This window comes from Kogia breviceps, chromosome 18, assembly GCF_026419965.1.
Source record: "Kogia breviceps isolate mKogBre1 chromosome 18, mKogBre1 haplotype 1, whole genome shotgun sequence".
Taxonomy (NCBI): Eukaryota; Metazoa; Chordata; class Mammalia; order Artiodactyla; family Physeteridae; genus Kogia; species Kogia breviceps.
Window position 1 is genome coordinate 763,521 of NC_081327.1, and position 22,330 is coordinate 785,850.

Here is a 22,330-nt window from a genome sequence, read left to right on the forward strand (position 1 = left end):
ATTGGGAGTAGCATAAATGCAGAATTTTATCTCATTGTATTACCAAACTCAGGTTTGGCTGCTCACGGCTGAAAAGCCAATAATGGGGAAGGAAGTGTCAGAAGGGAAAGATGTTTTAATCAGAAAAGCTGGCAGTCGGAGAGAGGGTGGACTCATGTCCCGAGACCAACTCTGAACAGTCTGGTCAGCCATGACAGTTTTGGGGGTTTTTTTAGCCACACGTTGGAGCATGTGGGTTTTTAGTTCATGAGCAGGGGTCGAACCTGTGCCTGCTGCAGTGAAAGCGTGAAGTCTTGATCACTGGACTGCCAAGGAATTCCCAGCCGTGGCAGTTTTTAAAAGGAAAAAAGGGGAAGAATCTCAATGAATCGTTAAGGCAGGAGGTTAGTTTCTGCAACTTTTCCGTTGGTTCAGTCTGGCTAACTTCGGATGTTACCTTGCCTGTGGGGTCTGCCTGCAGGATTGCTTAGGGAGCTGTTAAGGGTAGAGAGCTAGTCATTCTTTACTTAATTCTTCTTTTAATCTAGGAAAACAATGAACAGGTCAGGCAAGGTGTGGTGTGCATTCAGGAGAGCATAAGTCAGGAGTTAGTTTAAATTGTTTAGTGATCTCATTCCTTTAATTAGGTTCTTTCAAGGTGAGGGGGGACAGAAATGGGCAAACAGGAACGGGGCTAAGGAGCAGCTTTCAATTGATGTGATTATTGTTTCCTTGGTGATTGCAGGGACTTTTCTACAGTTGGGTATTTGTATTGTCTGTGTTAGCATTCTCCGTAAAAACAGAAGCAGTAGGATATATAGATACAGTTCCATATCTGCGAGTTCTGCATCCCAGGATTCAGCCAACCCCAGATACAGAACCCCGACATCCAGAGGGCCAACTGTGCTGGACCATCTTATGTAAGGTAATTGAGCATCTGAGTATTCTGATATCAAAGCTGTGGAGGCTGGAACCAGGTCCCTGTGGATACATCCCCTGAAAGATGACTATGTTAAGAGGACATATATCGTAGGAATTGGTTATGGAGGCTGAGAAGTCCCACAACTTGCTGTCTGCAAACTGGAGAACCAGGAAAACTGCTAGTATCATTCAGTGCAAGTCCGAAGGCCTGAGAACCAAGGGCCTGCTGGAGTAAATCCCAGTGTGCAAAGGACCAAGATCCATGAGCTCTTGTGTCTGAAGACAGGGGAAAATGGGCTTGTTCTGCACAGACACTAACATCGAGTCCACCACATTAATCACAACAGCCTTAACCATAGACTTTCCCGTGAGACCAGAGTGCTGCTCTCACCCAGGTGAGACAAGCACCATAAGCACTAGCTCATTCTGGTGGCTATGTGTGTTTCCTTTTCCTTGCTGTCTTCTATTTTGTTCTTTTGGATAACTTTGATGATAAACCCACACCATGGTCTGATGAACAGCTGTGCACTGGTGTCTTCAGGCTTCTGGTAATTCATCTGCTTCCTGCTCTTTGACAGTGACACACAAGTTTCTCAGTTCTGCTTTGTCTGTTGGGCAAGGAGAACAGAGGTTCCAAGTGTAGTCTCTGGATTATAAGTTCATTCTAGAATATCTCAATATTTACATAATCAACTTTATATATTTGTAGGCTCACATTTTATGCTGTTTACCCAACTGGGACATTTTGATTCAAAATTGAATAACGATGATAACTGCTTCATACTGCATATAGTGTATAGAAACATGAATGGTACTAATAACTAAACATAATTATGTAAATTGTATAGTGTTATTCACTAGAGGTTCAAAGAACTTTATATAGTAATGTTCAGGGTAGAAAACCACTGCCGATTTGAAATTTATGTTGACACCTAGAAGATTTAATTTACAAAGGATTGTAGGAAAAAATATGTTTCAATGGCGAGAGAAAGACTTGGGAATACTCTGAGTTGGAAAGGTACATGTGGAGTTCAAAGAACACAAGGAAGATCTTCTGTTTAGGATATTGTGTGATGCGGACAGTGGGAAGCAAAGAAGCAGAGAAAGTAGGTATCTGAGTTTATCTCGAGCTTTGTGAGGGATTAATCAAGTAGGACAAATAATCATAATTGTTTAAGATAAAAGGTGCTAAGTATTGAATTGAAATGAATTTATTAAACTATATTTTAACCTTTTAATGTTTGTTTCATTTAGAAACTTTATATTTGTTTTAAAAAGTTAGTAGTGGTTATGCATTTATGGAATTTAGGGTATTCAGTGGGCAGCTTCTGGAAGTTATGTTTTTACAAAAGTCACTTCTAGAAATTACTGTGAGCCATTAGCACCTGCAGGATACTTTCAAATAGTTGAATTCTCTTTGCCTGTTTATCCCACAGCTTTAGTAACTCCATTTCCTTTTATTACTACTAACAGTTATATTAACTTAATGATATACATATGTTGAGGTCTTAACACCTAAGTGACTGTATTTGGAGACAGGGCCTTTAGAGAGGTAATTAAGGTTAAATGAGGTCATAAGTGTGGGGCCCTAATTCATTAGGACTGGTTTCCTCATTGGAGGAGTAGACACTAGGTGTATGCCCACAGGGACAAAAAAGGCCATTTGAGGACCCAGTGAGAAGATGGCCTTCCCAAGCCAAGGAGAGAGGCCTCAGGAGATACCAACCAAACCTGTTGACACTTTCCTCTCAGACTCCCAGCCTCCAGAAGTGTGAGAAAATAAATTTCTATTGTTTAAGCCAATCCTTGTATGGTACTTCGTTATGGCAGTTCTAACAGATTAACACAAACATCATTAATGTGTTCTCTTTCCCAAATAAATAGTGAGGTGCAACATGCAAAGAGACAGCAGAGACAATTGGTATTCTAAAAATGGTACAAAACTATAAATTAGCTTTGGGGGGGAAGGGAATTTAATATGGAGTTTCCTATTTTGCTTCCACTTGTGCTGCAAACCAAAACTTAGCTCCAATTTGCAAAGTCCCCAAAGAAACCCAGTAGTGAGAGTCAGACTTTAAAACTCAGAATCACTCTTATTTCCTACAGTGTGTTGTGGGTTACAGCTGTCATGGAGTAACAAGGTCTGACTTACCCTCTTGTTGTCATCAACTGTAAAACTGCAAAATACCAGAGAATCCAACACATTCACAGCAACAGCGTTTCCCCTAGACTTTCCCATGAGACCAAAGCACCATTCTCTGGAAAAAAGCCATGTTCACCATTCTCATCCTGGTGAATATGCTGTCTCCTTTTACCCTGTTCTATTTTATCTTTTTGGATAAGCCTGATTATGAATCCACACCATGGTCTAATGAACACCTCTGCAAAGGTATTTTCAGGCTTACCAAGATACATCCTTTCGTTCTCTTTGGTAGTGACGCTCAGCTTTCTGTTTTGCTTTGCCTTCTGGGCAAGGAGAACAAATATTCTAAGTGTAGCTCATGGGCTATAAATTCTCTCTAGAACACCCTACCATTTATTTAGTCAACTTTATATATTTGTAGGCTCACATTTTATATCATTTCAACTTTCAGAATATTTTGATTCAAAATCGAATAACAGTGATAATAACTCTGCTTCATATTCCATGTAGAGTATAAAAACAGCATAGATACTCGTAATTATTCAAAACCAATTTTCTAAAATTATATACTTTTATTCACTATAGGTCCAGGGAATTTTATGGTAATATAGAGAATATTCAAGATTTAAGAGTATAGGTTATAGCAGCCCTTTAATTTAAACGTTAAACTTTATGTTGACACTTAAAAGATTTATTTGAACTTACAAAGCATAGTGGGGAAAATAGATGTTTCATTTGGAGAGAATAAAACCTGGGAATACTTTGAGTTGTAAAGTCTCATATGGAATTTATGACTGAAGGAAGATCGATGTGTTTTTGGTATAGTGTGTGATGGGAAGAGTGATGAGAAAAGAAGCAGAGGAAGCAGGTGAAGGCTTCTTTTGCCAGGTATCAGAAGATATCTCAGTGATCAGAATGATCTGAACTTTTTGTAGGGAAGATGATGAGTTTGTGAGGGATTAGTCAGGTGGGATAAAAATCAGTGTTATATATGATAACAAATGTAAGTATTCAAATGAATTTATTAAACTATATTTTTGCATCATTTAATATTTGTTTTAATTGAAAGTTTGTATTCGTTTGAAATAGTTCTTAGAAGTGATGCATTTATGAGCGTCCCTCGTGGTGCAGTGGTTAAGAACCCACCTACCAGTGCAGGGGACACAGGTTCGAGCCCTGGTCTGGGAAGATCCCACATGCCTCAGAGCAACTAAGCCCGTTTGCCACAACTACTGAGCCTGCGCTCTACAGCTTGCAAGCCACAACTACTGAAGCCTGCGTGCCACAACTACTGAAGCCTGTGTGCCTAGAGCCCATGCTGCACAACAAGAGAAGCTAGTGCAATGAGAAGACTGAGCACCGCAATGAAGAGTAGCTGCTGCTTGCCACAACCAGAGAAAAGCCTGCACGCAGCAACGAAGACCCAATGTAGCCAAAAATAAATTAAATAAAATAAGTAAATTTTAAAAAAGAAGTGAAAAAAAAAGAAAAAAAAGAAGTGATGCATTTATGGTATTTAATAGGCATATTTTGGAAATTATGCTTTTATATAGGCAATTTCAGAAATTATTGTGATCTATTGGCAATTGGAGGATACTTTTAAAAGTTGAATATTCTTTTCCTCTTTATTACCCAGCTTTAGTAAGCTACTTGCCTTTTACTACCACTAACATATATTAACAGAATACTTGTCATAGGTTGAAGCCCTAACCTACAATGGGATTGTAGTTGGACATAGGTCATTTATAGAGGTAATTAAGGATAAGTGAGGTCATAAGAGTGTGGCTGTATTCTGTTAAGACTTACAAAAACTCAATTAACAAGTTAAGAAGAAAAAAGTGAATTTTATTCAAGCCAAACAGGATTATCACCCAGGAGACAGACTCTCAGAATCTCTGAGATATGTTCTGCCTTTTAGAAGTTGAAGGCACAATTACATTTTTCAGACAAAGGATTGTACAACAAAATTTTACATAAAGTTCATAGGCCAAGTAAGCATGTACAAAGTGAGCAGCGAGTCACCATGACCCCCAACAGAGTTGGGAAAGAATGCTAATCTTTTAAGAAGTTCCATTACTAGCATCAGAAGAAATGAAAAAAATTGATCTTTATATTCAAGAAAGCATTCTCATCTTTGAGGAGGACTAGTTAGTGTGTAATGCAGATGCACACTGCACATTAAGGAGGTAGGGAGGCCAAAGCAGAAAATTTTATGTTTAAATTTTCTTGTCCTTCCTTAAGATGTAAATTTTATTTCATCACTTATAAGAAGAGGGGTAGACACCAGGAGTATGCTCACAGGGAGGAAAGGCCATGTGAGGACACAGCAAGAAGTGGACTACCCAAAAGCCATAACAGGGGCCTCAGGAAAAATTAAACCTGTTGACACCTTCCTCCTAGACTTCCAGCATCCAGAGCTGCGAGAAAATAAATTTCTGTTATTTAAGCCACCCAGTCCATACTGTTACTGAACCAGTTTCATGTGACCTATGCACAGCAAGCCAAACGCTGAGAGACTGTAGTTTGCAGCAGAGAAACTGTTTATTCACAAGGCAGCCAAGCAAGGAGAAGGAAGAACAAATCTCAAATTCATCTCCCCAAAGGCAAGGGGCTAGGAATATTTATGGAATAAAGCTTGGCAGGGGTGAGGGTGGGGATTGAAGATACGGAAAAAGTGCAGTAATTGTCATTCTGCACAGGTAAAAGTAAGCTACAGACTTCTTCATGAGATACATGTTCAGAAAGTGGCAGGCTTAGCATTTTCTGAGGGTGGGCTTTTGGCCCTCTACCATCAAAAATCATCCAGCTGAGGACTTCCCTGGTGGCACAGTGATTAAGAATCCTCCTGCCAGGGCTTCCCTGGTGGCGCAGTGGTTGAGAGTCCGCCTGCCGATGCAGGGGACATGGGTTCGTGCCCCGGTCCGGGAGGATCCCACATGCCGCGGAGCGGCTGGGCCCATGAGCCGTGGCCGCTGAGCCTGCGCGTCCGGAGCCTATGCTCCGTGGCCGGCAGTGAGAGGCCTGTGTACCGAAAAAAAAAAAAAAAAAAAAAAGAATCCTCCTGCCAAAGCAGGGGGCACTGGTTTGAGCCCTGGTGTGGGGAGATCCCACATGCCATGGAGCAGCTAAGCCTGTGCACCACAACTACTGCCTGCATTCTAAAGCCGGTGAGCCACAACTGCTAAGCCTGCATGCCACAACTACTGAAGCCCATGCACCTAGAGCCCGAGCTCTGCAACAAGAGAAGCCATGGCAACGAGGAGCCCGCGCACCGCATCGAAGAGTAACCCCCGCTCCGCTCGCCGCAACTAGAGAAAGCACGTATGCAAAAACGAAGACCCAACACAGCCAAAAATAACTTAAAAAAAAAAAAAAGGTCACCTAGCCAACACTTGCACATGTCCAGTTGGAGAGTCAGTGGTCTTAAGCAGTTTTAACCAACTTGAGCTCAAACCGGACACAGGTGACTCCAATTTCCTGAAAAGCAACTTGGCAAAGATCTTATTGTTTAGGCTATTTGATGCTTGGGAGTACGTTCACGTTTTTGTAAAAGCAAAGTGAGGTTGATCAGTGAAGGCAGGTTACAGTTTATTTTTTATTAATGGCTTATGACTACCCTCGGTTTCAATAGTATTCAAATGTTATGGTAACCCTAGCAGACTAACACAATTATCATTCAATATTTTGTCACCAAGTAAATAAATGAGCTCAACACCCAAAAAAATATAGTTAGGCCTAACTATATTTACAACACCACTCCTGCCGTCACAGTAAAATCGGCCATCAGAAGATTGAAGGAATTGAAGGACCAGTAGAAACAGCACCATTTGAAACGCTGCTACCCTTTAATAAATGGGTTAATTTTTGTAGCTAAATTTAAATACGTGTGTGTGTATATATATATATATATACACATATATATGTATATATATATACATATATATATATATATATATATATATATATATATATATATATATATATATAGTTAGGGGACACAATAGTTAACAATTCTAAAAAGGCCACAAAACTAAAAATTAGCTTTTATACAATTTAGGGCATTTAGTTTGGCAGTTCCTATTTTGCTTCCATTTCTGTTGATCCTGTTGATTTTTGTTTCCACTTCTGAAAATGACTGATAATACAAGCAAGGGAGCCGTTTTTTATGGGAACCAGCAGAGGCGGAGCTCCTTCTGGTCCACCTGCTTCAGGGGGCTGCAAAACCAACGCTCGGGTTGAACAGTATCAACTCGCTTCCCTGCGGCCCCCAGAAGGCCCATGGCCCAGAGACCGCAGTTACAAACCCACGACCAATAAAGGGTGAGGGTTTCCCGCGCGTGCGCATCGCGTCGGGGCGGGACTTCCGGCGTCCTTCTTACGGCGGTCATTTTCGCTTCCTTCTGGTCGGTTCGACCTCTGGAGCGTTGTGTCAGGGTCTAGGTGGCGGGACAGAGAAGCTCCGAGAGGAGGGTCTGTCCCCGCTACACAGGGGCGCGTCTGAGGCTCGGCGACGCAGCCCGGGGTGCCCTGCGCCAGGCCCGGGAGAGTGACCGCCGTGCCCGCGTCTCGCCTTCTCTCCCGCAGCTCCCGGCCCCACTCCGCCCAGGGAGTCCGATGGCGGCGGCGGCCCTGAGGGACCCGCCTGAGGTAAACGCTCGTCCTCCGAACCCTTACCGCCCACACTGCACCAGACACTAAAACCCCGAGTGCAGGACGCCTGCTCACGTGCCCGCAGCCCAGACCATGATGTCCAGGACGGTGAGGCGGCCGTGGGTGACGCGTGGGCGAGGGTGACAGGCGGAGGGACCGGCAGGTGCAAAGGCTTGGAGGTCGGACTGAGCCAGGAGGATTCGGGAAACCTGGGATCCATCTTATGACTGCAGTAAACAGACTGTGAGGTGGAATCACGCCTGTACCGGCAGAGAGAGAGGTTGTTCCTTTATTCTGAGGGACCTGGGAGCCACGGAGGGCTGTGAACGGACGAGGAAGAGTGTATGTGAGGGCTTTAAAAGTTTTCAAAAAGCTGCTCAGAGAAGAGAATGAACGGATTGGAATGAGGGTGACAAACAGGCACAGAGAGTTGAGTCCTCGTCCAAGATCACAGGATCTGGCAAGAGGCAGCAGAGGTTAGTCAGTCAGCCTGAGGTCACTAGGTTCCAGGGCTGGGTGGGGATACAGTGGAGTCCTGCACACATGGAGCCCAGCCATGGTTGCCTTCCTTTTTCGCTCAGGTTCTGAAGGTTGAAGAGGCACTTATGAAACCTATGTAAGGCAGGAGAGGGTGTCCCAGTTCCTCACTGGTTCTGGATGGCTAATACTGAAACAGATCAGAAGCAAGATAGGCAGGGCTTTCCCTGGTTATGGGCTCTCTCAGAGAACTGGGATTGTACCAGATCATGTTTGATTTTGTTAAGCACTCTGTGGATGCCACGTTCCAAGTACCTGAGTGAGTCCAGAGAAGTGCCTGTGATGTGGGGCAGGGAGGTGGTAGAGCTGTGGGAGTGCAACCGTGAGGTCTGAAGATGTGAAAGAGGTTTGGTCAACTGAATGACGTGCACATCAAGGAGAAGTGTGAGCTGAGGGCCCACAGGCCCTGGTGTTGGGGATTAAGGGTAAAGATGAGCCCATGTTTGGCTGTGTCTTGGAGGCACAATGTGGGAGACCTCAGGGGAATTACTTGGGAGGAGGGATGGGGCCCTGTAGGCCAGGCCCAGAGTTTAGATGGCGTTTATCCCCCCAGCCACTGCCTTTTGTTGCTGAGGGCTGAACACAGTGAGGAGATCAGGCATCATTGGCACCAGGCCTGACGTGGGGAGCTCTGATGGAGGATGACCGTGGAATACATGTGTGAGGAGATGAATTGTGGATCCTCAGAGAGAGAATGTTTATGTTTCATCTATCTCATTCATGACAGGGTGGTGTGACCTTTGAGGACATTGCCCTGTACTTCTCCTGGGAGGAATGGAAGCTCCTTGATGAGGCTCAGAGACGCCTGTACCATGATGTGATGCTGGAGAACTTTGCACTTATATCTTCACTGGGTAAGAGCCTCACCCTCCTCAGTGATCTGGGCTGGAATCTGTATCCTGCCTCACCCTCTTTTCTCCAAGGTGTGCTCTGCCCTTCTCACATATGGACCTTGGGCACTGCTTGTTTCCTCAGCTTTCTGGTTAGTTGCTGTGATAGGTAGGGCTGGGTTGTTTGCACTGCCCCCGTCTCTCCCCATAGCCCCAATACAGTCTGTATTCAACCCCCGTAGGGATGGATTTGAGGTCAGCAGTCTTGCAGTGAGGCTAATGGATTGCATCTTACTTGCCCTTTCCCTGGTCAGGCGGTGCATCCAGGTCCATGGCACATCTGTGTCCCAGGTTTTGTTCCTTTTTATCATCTGACATTTTGTTCTGCCTCCATGTGCCAGGAATTGAAGGCATTGTCATGACCATTACTTACCTGGACCATGGGCTGTTTTCCAAGACTGTCCTTTATAGTTTTACTTGTAGTGTTTAGATCTCTTTTCTTTTTTCTTTTCTCCAGCTTATTGAGGTATAATTGACAAATAATACTGTATATATTTAAAGTGTACAGGGAGTTCCCTGGTGGTCTAGTGGTTAGGATTCAGTGCTTTCACTGCTGTGGCCTGGGTTCAATTCCTGGTAGGAGAACTGAGATCCCACAAGCCGTGCGTTGTGGCTAAAGAATTTTTAAAAAAGGTAAAACGTAAAAGTAAGTGTACAGTGTCGTGATTATATATATACACACACACATTGTGAAATGATTACTACAGTCAAGTTAATTAACACACCCAGTACCTCACATATTATATTTACATTTCCTGTGTGTGTGAGAACCCTTAAGATCTACTTTGTTAGTGCATTTGAAGTATATCATACAACATTATTAAGTATAGGCTCCATGCTGTATTAGATCCTCAGAGCTTTTTCAGCTTATAACTGACCAACATCTCCCCATTTTCCCTAGACCGAGCCTCTGGCATTCTACTCTTTGTTGCTATGGGTTCAACTTTTATTTTTTTTTTTCCAAGATTCCATATATAAGTTATAGCATACAGTATCTTTCTCTGGCTTATTTCACTTTGCATTATGACCTCCAGGTTCATCAATGTTGTCACAAATGCACGATTTCTCTTTTTATGCCTGATTAATACCCCACTGCATATAAATACCAGGCTTTATTTTTCCATTTATCTGTAGACAGATACAGGCATATTGCAGGTTTGGTTCCAGACCACCACAGTAAAGTGAGTATCACAATAAAGCAAGTCACACAGACTTTTAGTTTCCCAGTGCATATGAATGTTATGTTTAGGTTGTACAGTAGCCTGTTAGTGTGCAGTAGCCTTATGTCTAAAAAAACAATGTGTATAACTTTAAAAATACTTTATTGCTGAAAAATGACAACCATTATCTGAGTTGTATCTTTTTGCTGATGGAGGGTCTTGCCTTGATTTTGACTAATCAAGGTGCTGACTGATCAAGTTACTGAAGGTTTCGGTGGCTTTGGCAATTTAGTTAAGTAATACAACAATGAAAGTTGCCACATTGATGGACTCTTCTTTCACGAATGACTTCTCTGCAGCTTGCGATGCTGTTTGATAGCATTTTAAAACACAGTAGAACTTCTTTCAAAATTGGAGTCAATCTTCTCAAACCCTACTGTTGCTTTATGAACTAAGTTTATATAATATTCTAAAGCATTTGTCATCATTTCAACAACCTGCACAGCATCTTCACCAGGAGCACATTCCTTCTCAAGAAACCACTTTTCTCATCCGTAAGAAACAACTCCTCATCTGTTAAAGTTTTCTCCTGAGATTACAGCAATTCAGCCATCTTCCAGCTCCACCTCTAATTCTCTTGCTTTTTCCACAACATCTACAGTTACTTCCTCCAATGAAGTCCTGAACACCTCAAAGTCATCCAGAGAGTTGGAATCAAGTTTTTCCCAACTCCTGTTAATGTTGATATTTGACCTTTTTCCATGATTCACAGCTGTTCTTAATGGCATCTAGAATGGTGAATCCTTTCCAGAAGGTTTTCAATTTACTTTGCCCCAATCCATTAGAGGAATTACTATCTACGGCAGCTGTAGCTTTATGAAATGTATTTCTTAAGACTTGACAGTGTAAACTAGTTGATCCATGGGCTACAGAATGGATGTTGTAGTAGTAGGCATGAAAACAACATTAATCTTGTACATCTCCATCAGAGCTCTTGGATGACTAGCTGCATTGTCAGTGAGCAGTAATATTTTGAAAACAATCTTTTTTTCAGAGCAGTAGATCTCAACAGTAGTCTTAAAATATTCAGTAAACCATGTTATGAGGAGACGTGCTGACATCCAGGCTTTGTTGTTCCATTTATAGAATATATGCAGAGTAGATTTAGCAGAATTGTTAAGGGCCTAAGATTTTCAGAATGATAAATGAGCATTGGCTTCAACTTCCAGTCACCAGCCTCATTACCCTTAGTAAGAGAGTCAGCCTGTCCTTTGAAGCTTTGAAGCCAGGCATTGACTTCTCCTCTCTAACTGTGAAAGTCCTAGATGCCATCTTCTTCCAACATAAGACTGTTTCATCTACATTAAAAATGTGTTGTTTAGTGTAGCCATGTTCATTAATTATCTTAGCTAGATCATCTGGATAACTTTGGTATAGCTTCTACATCAGTACTTGCTGCTTCACTGTGTGCTTTTTTTTCACCTTGTACTTTTATTTTATGGAGACGGCTCTTTCCTTAAATCTCATGAACCAACCTACGGTAGCTTCAGACAATTTTTTTTTTTCCCAGCTTCTCACCTCTCTCAGCCATCACAGAATTGGGGAGAGTTAGGGCCTGACTCTGGATTAGGCTTTGGCTTAAGGGAATTTGTGGCTGGCTTGATGTTGAATACAGATCACTAAAACTTTCTCCATATCAACAATAAGGCTCTTTTGCTTTCTTATTTGTGTGTTCACTAGAGTAGCACTTTTAATTTACTTCAAGAACTTTATCTTTGTATTTATTGATACAACTTGGTTAATACTGTTTGGTCTAAGAAGCCTGGCTTTCAGCCTATCTTGGCTTTTGACTTGCCTTCCTCACTAAGCTTAATCATTTCTAGCTTTTGATTTAAAGTGAAAGACGTGTGATCCTTCCTTTTACTTGAGCACTTAGAGGCTATTATTGTAGGGTTATTAATTAGCTTAACTTCAATATTATTACATCTCAGGAAAGAGGGAGGCTTGGGGAGAGGGAGAGAGATGGATTGGCCAGTTGGTAGAGCAGCCAGAACACATAATGTTTATCTATTAATTTTCCTGTCTTATATGGGTACAGTTTGTGGCACCCCAAAACAAAGATCACTGATCACAGATCACCATAACAAATGTAATAATAATGAAAAAGTTTGAAATATTGCAAAAAATACCAAAATGTGATGCACAGACACAAAGTGAGCAAATGCTGTTAGAAAACTGGTGCAAATAGCCTTGCTTGACAAGGGTTACTGCAAACCTTCAATTTGTAAAAAAGAAAAAAAAAAAAAAAAAAAAAAGCATTATCTGTGAAGCACAGTTAAACAAGATATGGCTGTACTTAGGTTGTCTAAACCTGGGATATTGTGAATAATGCTGAAATGAACATGGGGGTGCAAATACCTCTTTGAAATATGGGTTTTGTTTCCTCTGGATATACACATAGAATTGGGATTGTTGGACCATATAGTAGTTCTCTTTTCAATTTTTAAGAAATTCCATACAGTTTTCCTTAACAGCTGTACTGATTTACAGTCCTACAAACAATGTAGAAGGCTTTCCTTTTCTTCACATCCTCGTGAACACCTATCTCTTGTCTTTTTGATAGTAGTGTTCCAAACAGGTGTGAGGTGATATCTCATTGTGGTTTGGATTTGCATTTCCCTGATGTTAGTGATGTTGAGCACCTTTTCATGTCCCTGATGACCACTTGTATGTCTTAGGATAAATATCTATTCAGGTCCTTTGCCCATTTTTAATTGGATTTTTTTGTTTTTTATTGTTGAATTGTATGAGTTCTTATATTTTCTAGATATTAATCCCTTATCAGATAAATCCTTTGCAAGTATTTTCTCCTTTTCCTTAGGTTGTGTTTTCATTTTGTTTCCCTTGCTGTGCAGAAGGTTTTTGGCTTGATATACTCCCACTTGTTTATTTTTACTTTCATTGCTTGTGCTATTGGTGTCATCCAAAAAAATCATTGCCAACACCAGTGTAAAGGAGCTTTTTCACTGTTTTCTCCTAAATGTTTTACAATTTCAGTCTTACATTTAAAATTTTTAATCCAATTCAAGTTAATTTTTGTGAATGGTGTTTCCATCACCATTTATGGAGGAGACTGTCCTTTATCCATTGTGTGTTCTTGAGGTGCCTATCAAAGATGAGTTATATAAGTGTGCCTTTATTTCTGGGCTCTCTATTCTGTTCCATTGGTCTATGTGTCTGTTTTTATGCCAGTGCCATCATGTGCTAATTACCATAGCTTTGTAATATTTTGAAACCATGAAGTGTGATGCCTCTAGCTTTGTCCTTCTTTCTCAAGATTGCTTTGACTCTGGGATTTTTTGTGCTGCCATACAAATTTTAGGATTGTTTACTCTATTTTTGTGGAAAATGTCATTGGACATTCGATATGGATTGTTTTCAGTCTGTAAGTTGCTCTTGGTAAAATTAACAATATTCTTCCAGTTTAAGAACACTGGATGTCTTTCCATTTATCTGTGTTTTCTTTAGTTTTTTCCATTGTTGTCTTATAGTTTTCAGAATACAGATATTTCATTGTTAGTTTATAGAAATGCAACTGCTTTTTGCATATTGAGTTTGTATGCTGCAGCTTTACTGATATTGTTTAATAGTTCTAACAGATTTGGGTGGGAGGAGTCCCTAGGGTTTTCTATATAAGAGCATATCTTCTGCAAACACAGACAGTTTTACTTATTTTGTGATTTTGATGCCTTTTTTTTTTTTTTTTTTCCTGATAACTATGTGTTCTGGTTAGGCCTTCCAGAACTGTGTTGAATAGAAATGTGGACAGTGGGCATCTTTGGCTTGTACCGGATTTTAGAGGAAAGGCTTTTAGCTTTTAACCTTTGAGTATAATACTAGTGTGGACTTATCATATTGAGGTACATTCCTTCTATATCTAATTTGTTGAGAGTTTTTAACATCAATTTTGTTTAGTGCTTTTTCTGCATTTTTTTGAGGCATTCATATGATTTTTATCCTTCATTCTGTTAATATGGTATGTCATGTTTTTTGATTTGTATATGAGGAACTATCCTTGCATGCCAGGGATAAATCACACTCGATAGTGATAATAGTGTAAGATTCTTCTTCTGCAGTAAAAGCACCAAGTCTTAACCACTGGATGACCGCCAGAGAGTTACCTAAATTTTTAAAAAATTATTCAATAGTGTAAGATTCTTGAACATGCTGTTGAGTATTTGTTAGGAATTTCTCATTCTATGGTCACCAAGGATTTTGGCCCGTAATTTTCCTTTCTTGTAGTTTGCATATCTTGCTTTTGCATCAGGGTAATGCTAGCCTCAAAAATGGAGGGTTTTTTTTTTGTGTGTGTGTGGTATGCAGGAGTCTCACTGTTGTGGCCTCTCCCGTTACAGAGCACAGGCTCCGGACATGCAGGCTGATCAGCCATGGCTCACGGGCCTAGCCGCTCCACGGCATGTGGGATCTTCCTGAACCAGGGCACAAACTCGTGTCCCCTGCATCGGCAGGTGGAGTCTCAACCACTGCACCACCAGGGAAGCCCAGAAATAGAGTTTTGAAACGTTTCTTCTTAAGTGTTTTGGAAGATGTGAGGAAAGATTGACATTAATTCTTCTTATAATCTTTGGTAGAATTCACCAGGGAATATCTCATCCTGGACTTTTCTTTTTTGGGAGATTTTTTTTTATTAATGATTCAGGTTCCTTACTTGTTATTGGTCTCTTCAGATTTTCTGTTTCTTCATGACTCATTGTTGGGTAGGTTGTCTGTTTCAAAGAATTTATCTGTTTCTTCTAGTTTATCCAGTTTGTTGGCATTTATTTGTTCATAGTAGTTTCTTATGACCTTTTTATAAGTAGCCACTTCCCCAATGGAATTTCAAATCTCTTGTGTGGAAGAGCATCCCATCGACTCATTCTTAGATCTGACACATCACATTTATGATGATGTTGCCCCTTCCCTATAAAGTTAACGTGTACTTCACCAGCATTTATTTGCATTCAGGTTGCTGCTGTGGAGCAGAGGATGCAGAAGCACCCTTTCAACGAAGCATTTCTATAAGCATGTCACAGGCCAGGACTCCCAGGGCAGGCTCATTTTCCCAGAAGAGCCACCCCTGTAAGAAGTGTAGTCTGGTCTTGAGAGGTATTTTTCACTTGGCTGAGCATGAAGAAACACAACACAGCCAGAAAGTGTTCGGGTGTAGAATGTGTATGAAACGATTTCATTTTAGTGCAAACCTCCAAAAACACCAGAAGCAGCATATGGAAGATAAATCCTTCAGGAATGCTGTAGTCAGGGCCTTGTTTGTGAAGAGCTTCAAATGCCATGTGTCAGGAAAGCCCGTAACCTGTGAGAAAGTTGGGAAAGACTTTCTGGCCACCTTGGGACATCTCCAGCCACAGACCACTCACACCAAGGAGAAGCCAAACAAGATTGCCCAGCGTGAGGCAACTTTACAAAGCAGAGAAAGTCATTACAGCCGGGGAGAATGCAAGAAAGCCTTCAGCCCGAAACATTCACTTGTTCAGGACCAGGGTGTCCACCCTGGAAGACATTGTTTTGTGTGCAGTGAATGTGGGAAGACATTCAGGTACAAATCCTCATTTGTTGTGCACCAGAGAGTGCATACTGGAGAAAGGCTTCATGTGTGTCGTGAATGTGGAAAATCTTTCAGGCGAACCTCAACCCTCAATCTGCATCGAAGAATTCATACTGGGGCAAGGCAGTACAAGTGTAGCAAATGTGGGAAATCCTTTAACCAAAACTTTGTCCTTATTTATCCCTGGAGAAGACACATTGGAGAAAATTGTTACCTGTGCAGTGAATGTGCACAGTTTCCTAGCTGTAGATCCATCCTAATTCGACAACGGACAGTTCACACTGGAGAAAGGCGTTATGAGTGTACTCAATGTGGAATATCTTTTAGACGAAAATTTTACCTCATTGTACACTGGAGGGTTCACACAGGAGAAAGACCTTATGATTGCAGTGAGTGTGGGAACTCTTTTAACAATAGCTCGGTGCTCGTCCTACACCAGCGAGTACATAAAGGGGAAAGGCCTTTTGCTTGCAGTGAATGTGGGAAATCTTTTACCAATAGCTCGATACTCATTCTCCACCGGAGAGTTCACACAGGAACAAGGCCTTATGAGTGCAGTGAGTGTTGGAAATCCTTTAGTCATCAGTCTTACCTCACTCAACACTGGAAGCTTCATAGTGGAAAAAGGCCTTATGAATGCAGTGAATGTGGGAAATCTTTTATGTCTCGCCGTGGCCTCCATTATCATCAGAGAGTTCACACTGGATCAAGGCCTTATGAATGTAGTGAATGTGAGAAGTCTTTTACCTCTCACTCTGGCCTTCGTTATCATCAGAGAGTTCACACAGGAGAAAGGCCTTATGAGTGCAGTGAGTGCGGAAAATGTTTTACCTCCAGCTCTGCCCTGTGTTATCATCAGAAGACTCATGCTGGAGATAGGCCTTATGAGTGCACTGTATGTGGGAAATGTTTTTCCTCTGGTTCCACCCTCAGTAATCATCAGAGGGTTCACACTGGAGAAAGGCCTTATGTGTGCAGTCAATGTGGGAAATCTTTTTTCTCTAGTTCCAACCTCAGTAATCATCAGAGAATTCACACAGGAGAAAGGCCTTATGTGTGCAGTGAATGTGGGAAATCCTTTATCCAAAGATGTTCCCTTCTTAAACACCAGAGAGTTCACACAGGAGAAAGGCCTTATGTGTGCAGTGAATGTGGAAAATCCTTCACCCAAAGATGTCACTTTCTTATACACCAGAGAGTTCACACAGGAGAAAGGCCTTACAAGTGCAGTGAATGTGGGAAATCTTTTTCCACTAGTTACAACCTCAGTAATCATCAGAGAATTCACACAGGAGAAAGGCCTTATTTGTGCAGTGAATGTGGGAAATCGTTTATCCAAAGATCTTACCTTCTTATACACCAGAGAGTTCACACAGGAGAAAGGCCTTATAAGTGTAATGAATGTGGGAAATCTTTTACTACTAGGAGGAATCTTCGTTATCATCAGGGAGTTCACACTGGATAAAGGCTTTATGAGTGCAGTGAATGTGGGAAGTCTTATATCTGTAGTTCCATCCTCCAGGATCATCAGAGAATTGATGTAATCAAAAGGTCTTATGGGGGCTTCCCTGGTGGCTCAGCGGTTAAGAATCCGCCTGCCAATGCAGGGGACACGGGTTCGAACCCTGGTCTGGGAAGATCCCACATGCCGTGGGGCAACTAAGCCTGTGCATCACAACTACTGAGCCTGTGCTCTAGCGCCCATGAGCCACAACTACTGAATCCCTCATGCCTAGAGCCCGTGCTCCACAACGAAGAGTAGCCCCCACTCGCTGCAACTAGAGAAAACCCACACCCAGCAACAAAGACCCAACTCAGCCATAAATTTTAAAAATAATAATAAATAAATAAATATTTTTTAAAAGGTCTTATGAATGCACTGTATATGGAAAATCGTTTAGAGCAAATTCTTATCTCACTGAACACTGTAGAGTTCACAATGCAGCAAAGCCTTATGCATGCAGTGAATGTGGTAAATCTTTTTCATCTAGGTCCAGACTCTGTTATCATCAGAGTGTTATGATCAGAACAGGGTCAAGGCCTCATGAGTGTAACGAATGTGGGAAATCTTTTCTGAAGAGTTTTTCGCTCAGTATCATGGAATTGACACAGGGGGAAGGCCTTATGAGTGCAGTGAATGTGGGAAATCTTTTACTTCTAGATGTTACTTCATCATCTTCAAATGGTTCACACAGGAGAAAGTACTTATGACTATAGTAAATTTGGGAAATGCTTTAGGGATAATTCTCAATTAAGTCAGTACTGCAGAGTACACACTGGAGAAAGCAGTTATGAGTGCACTGTATTTGGCAAATTATTTAGCCATAAATCTCACCTTTCTCAATACTGGAGACTATATACTAGAAAAAGGTCTTGTGAGTGCAGTGAGTGAAGGAAATCTTTTACCTGTATTTCTAGTCTTCATTATCATTAGAGAGTTCATGTAGGATGAAGACCTTATGAGTGCAGTGAATGTGGGAAGTCTTTTATCCAAAGATGTCACCTAATACATCAGAGAGTTCACACAGGAGAAAGGCTTTATGAGTGTAGTGACTGTGAGAAATCTTTTACTACTAGGTCTGGCCTCCATGATCATCTTAAGAGTTCACACTGGAGAAAAGCCTTATGAGTGCAGTGAATGTGGGAAATCTTTTTCATCTAGGTTTGTGTGGTTTCCATTAACTTCAGAGTTCACACAGGATCAAGGCCATATGAGTGTAGTGAATGTGGGAAATCTTTTATTTGTGGTTCCATTCTCCATGAACATCAGAGAATTCACACTAACAAAAGGCCTTATGAATGCACTGAAAGGGGAGTCCTTTAGAGCAAATTCGTATCTCATTGAACACTGTAGAATTCATACTGGAGAAAAAACCTTATAAATGCAGTGAATGTGGGAAGTCTTTGTTGTCTAGGTCCGGCTTCTGTTATTAGAGAGTTCACACAGGATCGAGGCCATATGAGGGTAGTGAATGTGGGAAATCTTTTCCCCAGAGCTCTGCAGTCCTTCACCATCAGTGTTCACAGAGGTGAAAGGCCTCGAGTGTCTGGTGAATGTGGGAAATCCTTTACCTCTAGTTCCACCCTTTATTCATATCAGAGAGTTCACAGGAAAAGCCCTATTCGTGCCAGGAATTTGGGACATTCTTTCCTAAAGAATTTTCCTCATTATACATGGTAGAGTTTACACTGGAGAAAGGCCTTGAGCATGCAAGGTAATGTGCAATTTTCTAGTTCAGGGTAATGATGGAAGAAACTGAGGAGCCGCCCATCTGAATTCAATCTCATATATCCAGTTGTCCACAGGGGGAGATACCCCTTACGTTTCAGTTATGTGAGAAGCATTTGTGGCTATATTGCACTTCGTAATCTGTCCAGGGATTTTCCCAGATTTGGGAAATTGTTTCCTAAAGAATTCACCTCATGGGACTTCCCTCTTGGTCCTTCGGTTCAGAATCCACCTTCTAGTGCAGGGGATGTGGGCTCCATCCCTTGTCAGGGAACTAAGATTCCCCCATGCCATGGGGCTACTAAGCCTGTGAGCCGCAACTACTGATCCCACACACTCTCGAGCCTGTGCGCCGCAACAAAGATCCCGTGTGCCACAACTAAGACCCAACACTGCCAAATAAATATTAAAAAAACAAAAGAATTCACCCCAGTATGCATGGTAGAGTTTACAGTGGAGAAAGGCCTTGAATGTGCAAGGAAATGTGCAATTTTCTTGTTCAGGTTAACGACGTTGGAATAAACTGAGGAGTGGCCCATCTGAATTCAATCTCATGTATTCAGTTGTCCACAGGGGGAGATACCCCTGAAATTTCAGTTATGTGGGAAGCACGTGTGGCTGTATTGCAGTTTGTAACCTCTCCAGGTCTCTTCCCAGATTTATGTCACTGCCCGTTTCTTTGGCCTTTTACCTCTATCGCCTGGCAGGTCCACACAGTGTGCATCAGTCACCAGCCCAGTGCGCTCAGGGAAACTGACCTCTGTTCTACCAAGAGTTGGAGCAAACCAGGAGTAGTAGCCCAGTCCCTTCGGGGTTGGTGTTCCCCTCTCTCTGACTACATGTACAAAAGCCTGAAGAAATGTTGGCTCAGAGAACTTCATATGAATTCAGCTGGCAATGTGCAGAGAAGGACAACCTTTTCCAGGGACGTGTTCTCACATGCTCAGTTTTTTCATCTAGCAAGTCACCAACCCAAAGTGTGTGCCACACATTGTTTTGGTTTGTATAATATGGATGCCTTACTGTTTAAATCCTGTTTTGTTTTCGGAGTTCTTTGTACTGCTAGAGGTGTTTTATAAGGAGATTTGGGCTCCACAGGCATGGACCTCAGGGAGGATAGTTCAATGGCAAAAAGTGGCTTGCCATTTTTGGCCAAATTTGCATTGGTGCCAGTGAAGTCATAGGAGGGAGGGCAGGGCTTTTTGGTCCTCATTTGAAACCTGGATGCTATGAGTTTTAGGAGCCTCAGACATCACCCTGAAGAGGCGTAAGATGTGACAATCTCAAGTTCTTGGAGCAGCATGAATTTTTTCCCCCGTTCACAGGGGTTATCACAAGAGATGTCAGCACTGTTGAGAGGAATCTCCTCCCTTGGTTTTGCAAAGAGTATGTGCCCTGATGTTCACTATTCCATGGGTTACAGTCACTGGTTGTAAGACTATAGGGGTCAGGGGAAACTGAAACTGCTACAGAAACTGGGTTAGTAGGGAGCAGAGGAGACAGCAGCCAGCTCATGGGAATGTGCCTCTTCTAAAAGTGCATCCGCAGATGTCTTTGTGACAATGATCGATGTGCAGGATCAGCGTGTACACAAATCTCAGGACCTCCAGGCATGTTTATCTTGTGTAGCTGAGGTAATTGTCAGAGAAGACAATTGGAAAGTTTTGTGGATTTTTGTAATCTCCTTGTAGTGTTCGCCTCAAAGCGGTTGCTGCACAGGCAGAAAAAAGAAACGTAGAGAAAAGTACTCCAGGGATGTGCCTCTTGTGAGCCAGCCAACATTCCTGTTGACTGAAGTGGAAATGTCCTTTATTACTCGCCAGTATTTGCTGCCACTGAGGCAAGACTGACGCCCAGAGAGCATGACAGAAAGATGGTGGAGTCATTATAGGGTTGTCAAATCTATTTTCTAAAAGAGTAGGGCATACATTTTTTGTTTATCTTAAAGTGGTTTTTTAAAAAACTTTATTTAGGTGTAATTTACATGTAGTAAAGTACACATTTAAAGTGAAGTATTTGGTAAGTTTTGACATACACATGATACCTGTGAAAACATCATCACAGTCATGGTAATGACCATATCTGTCACCATGTATTTGCCTGATGTCCTTTTACAGTCTCTGTGTCCCTGCCCTGTACAGCCCTCCAAGCCACCATTGATTTATTTTCCATTATAATAGATACCTTTACGTTTTCTATAATTTATATGATGGAATCCTTAAATGTTTATTCTCTTTTTTCTGTTTTCTTTTATATTTTGTAATTATTTTGTTATATGATGTTATATTTGTTATATAGATATTATGTGAGTAGTTCATCCCTTCCTTTTATCTTCTTTTTTGGTTCAGTACTTTTATCTTTAGATATACTGCTATTTACCCACTCACTTGTTTATGTATATTTTAGGTATTTCCAGATTTTGACTGTAGAAAATAAACTGGTACAAACATTTGTGTAAAGTTCTTAATATGGAATTTTGTTTCATTTATCTTTTGTTCAAAAAATTAGATTTCAGTGTCTGAATTATGAGGTAGGTGACTATTTAGCTTTTGAAGAAACTAACAAATTCTGACTAAATAATTGTGTTTTTTACATTTTTATCAGCACTGTGTGAGGGTTCCATTTTCTCCATATCCTAGCAAATACTTATTTGGTTGGTCATTTTTAATTTTAACCCTTTTAATAAGTTTGTTACTCTGTCTCACTGTTGTTTTCATTGTATTTCCGTAAGAATTCATGATTAGCATTTTTTTGGATGTTTGATGCCTTTTTTCATTTGCTCTCTTTTGTAAAATATCCATTTTTATCTTCTATTTTATGAACTTCGGCTATTTTCTTTTTTTTTTTCCTTAACAAGTAGGACATTGAAACAACAAAGATGTGTATTGGAGTGTCATCCATTTTCACTTGTTGAATAATGTGAGTGACTGTTTTGTGGAAGAAATGCTTTCAGTACTGGAAGAACATGTCCTGAGTTTTTTCAGGTTTTTTGTTATGCACGGTGTAATGGACACATGTTACCATACACTTTTAAGATTAATTTGCCCTGGGAATTCCCTGACGGTCTAGTGGTTAGGACTCTGCTAGGGCCTGGGTTCGATCCCTGGTCAGGGAACTAAGATCCCACAAGCCAAGCAGTGCGGCCAAGGGGAAAAGAAGAAAAAGATTAATCTGCCCTAATATGTTGTCCATCAGTTT

At 41.4% G+C, this 22,330-nt stretch overlaps 1 protein-coding gene across 2 annotated transcripts in view; it reads left to right on the forward strand.

Moving 5' to 3' along the window:
- Positions 1-7,418: 7,418 nt before the first annotated feature.
- LOC131744777 (zinc finger protein 256-like) overlaps positions 7,419-22,330 on the forward strand; it is a 69,369-nt gene continuing 54,457 nt past the window's right edge. The window contains exons 1-3 of one of the 2 annotated variants that reach the window (XM_067019902.1): positions 7,419-7,690; positions 8,958-9,084; positions 15,306-17,449. In XM_067019902.1, the coding sequence (XP_066876003.1) occupies positions 7,658-7,690; positions 8,958-9,084; positions 15,306-17,368 (2,223 nt within the window). In that variant the 5' untranslated portion in view covers positions 7,419-7,657 and the 3' untranslated portion in view covers positions 17,369-17,449. Of the gene's footprint in view, positions 7,691-8,957; positions 9,085-15,305; positions 17,450-22,330 lie in introns of those variants that run through there. The other variant, XM_067019903.1, reaches the window with a different exon arrangement.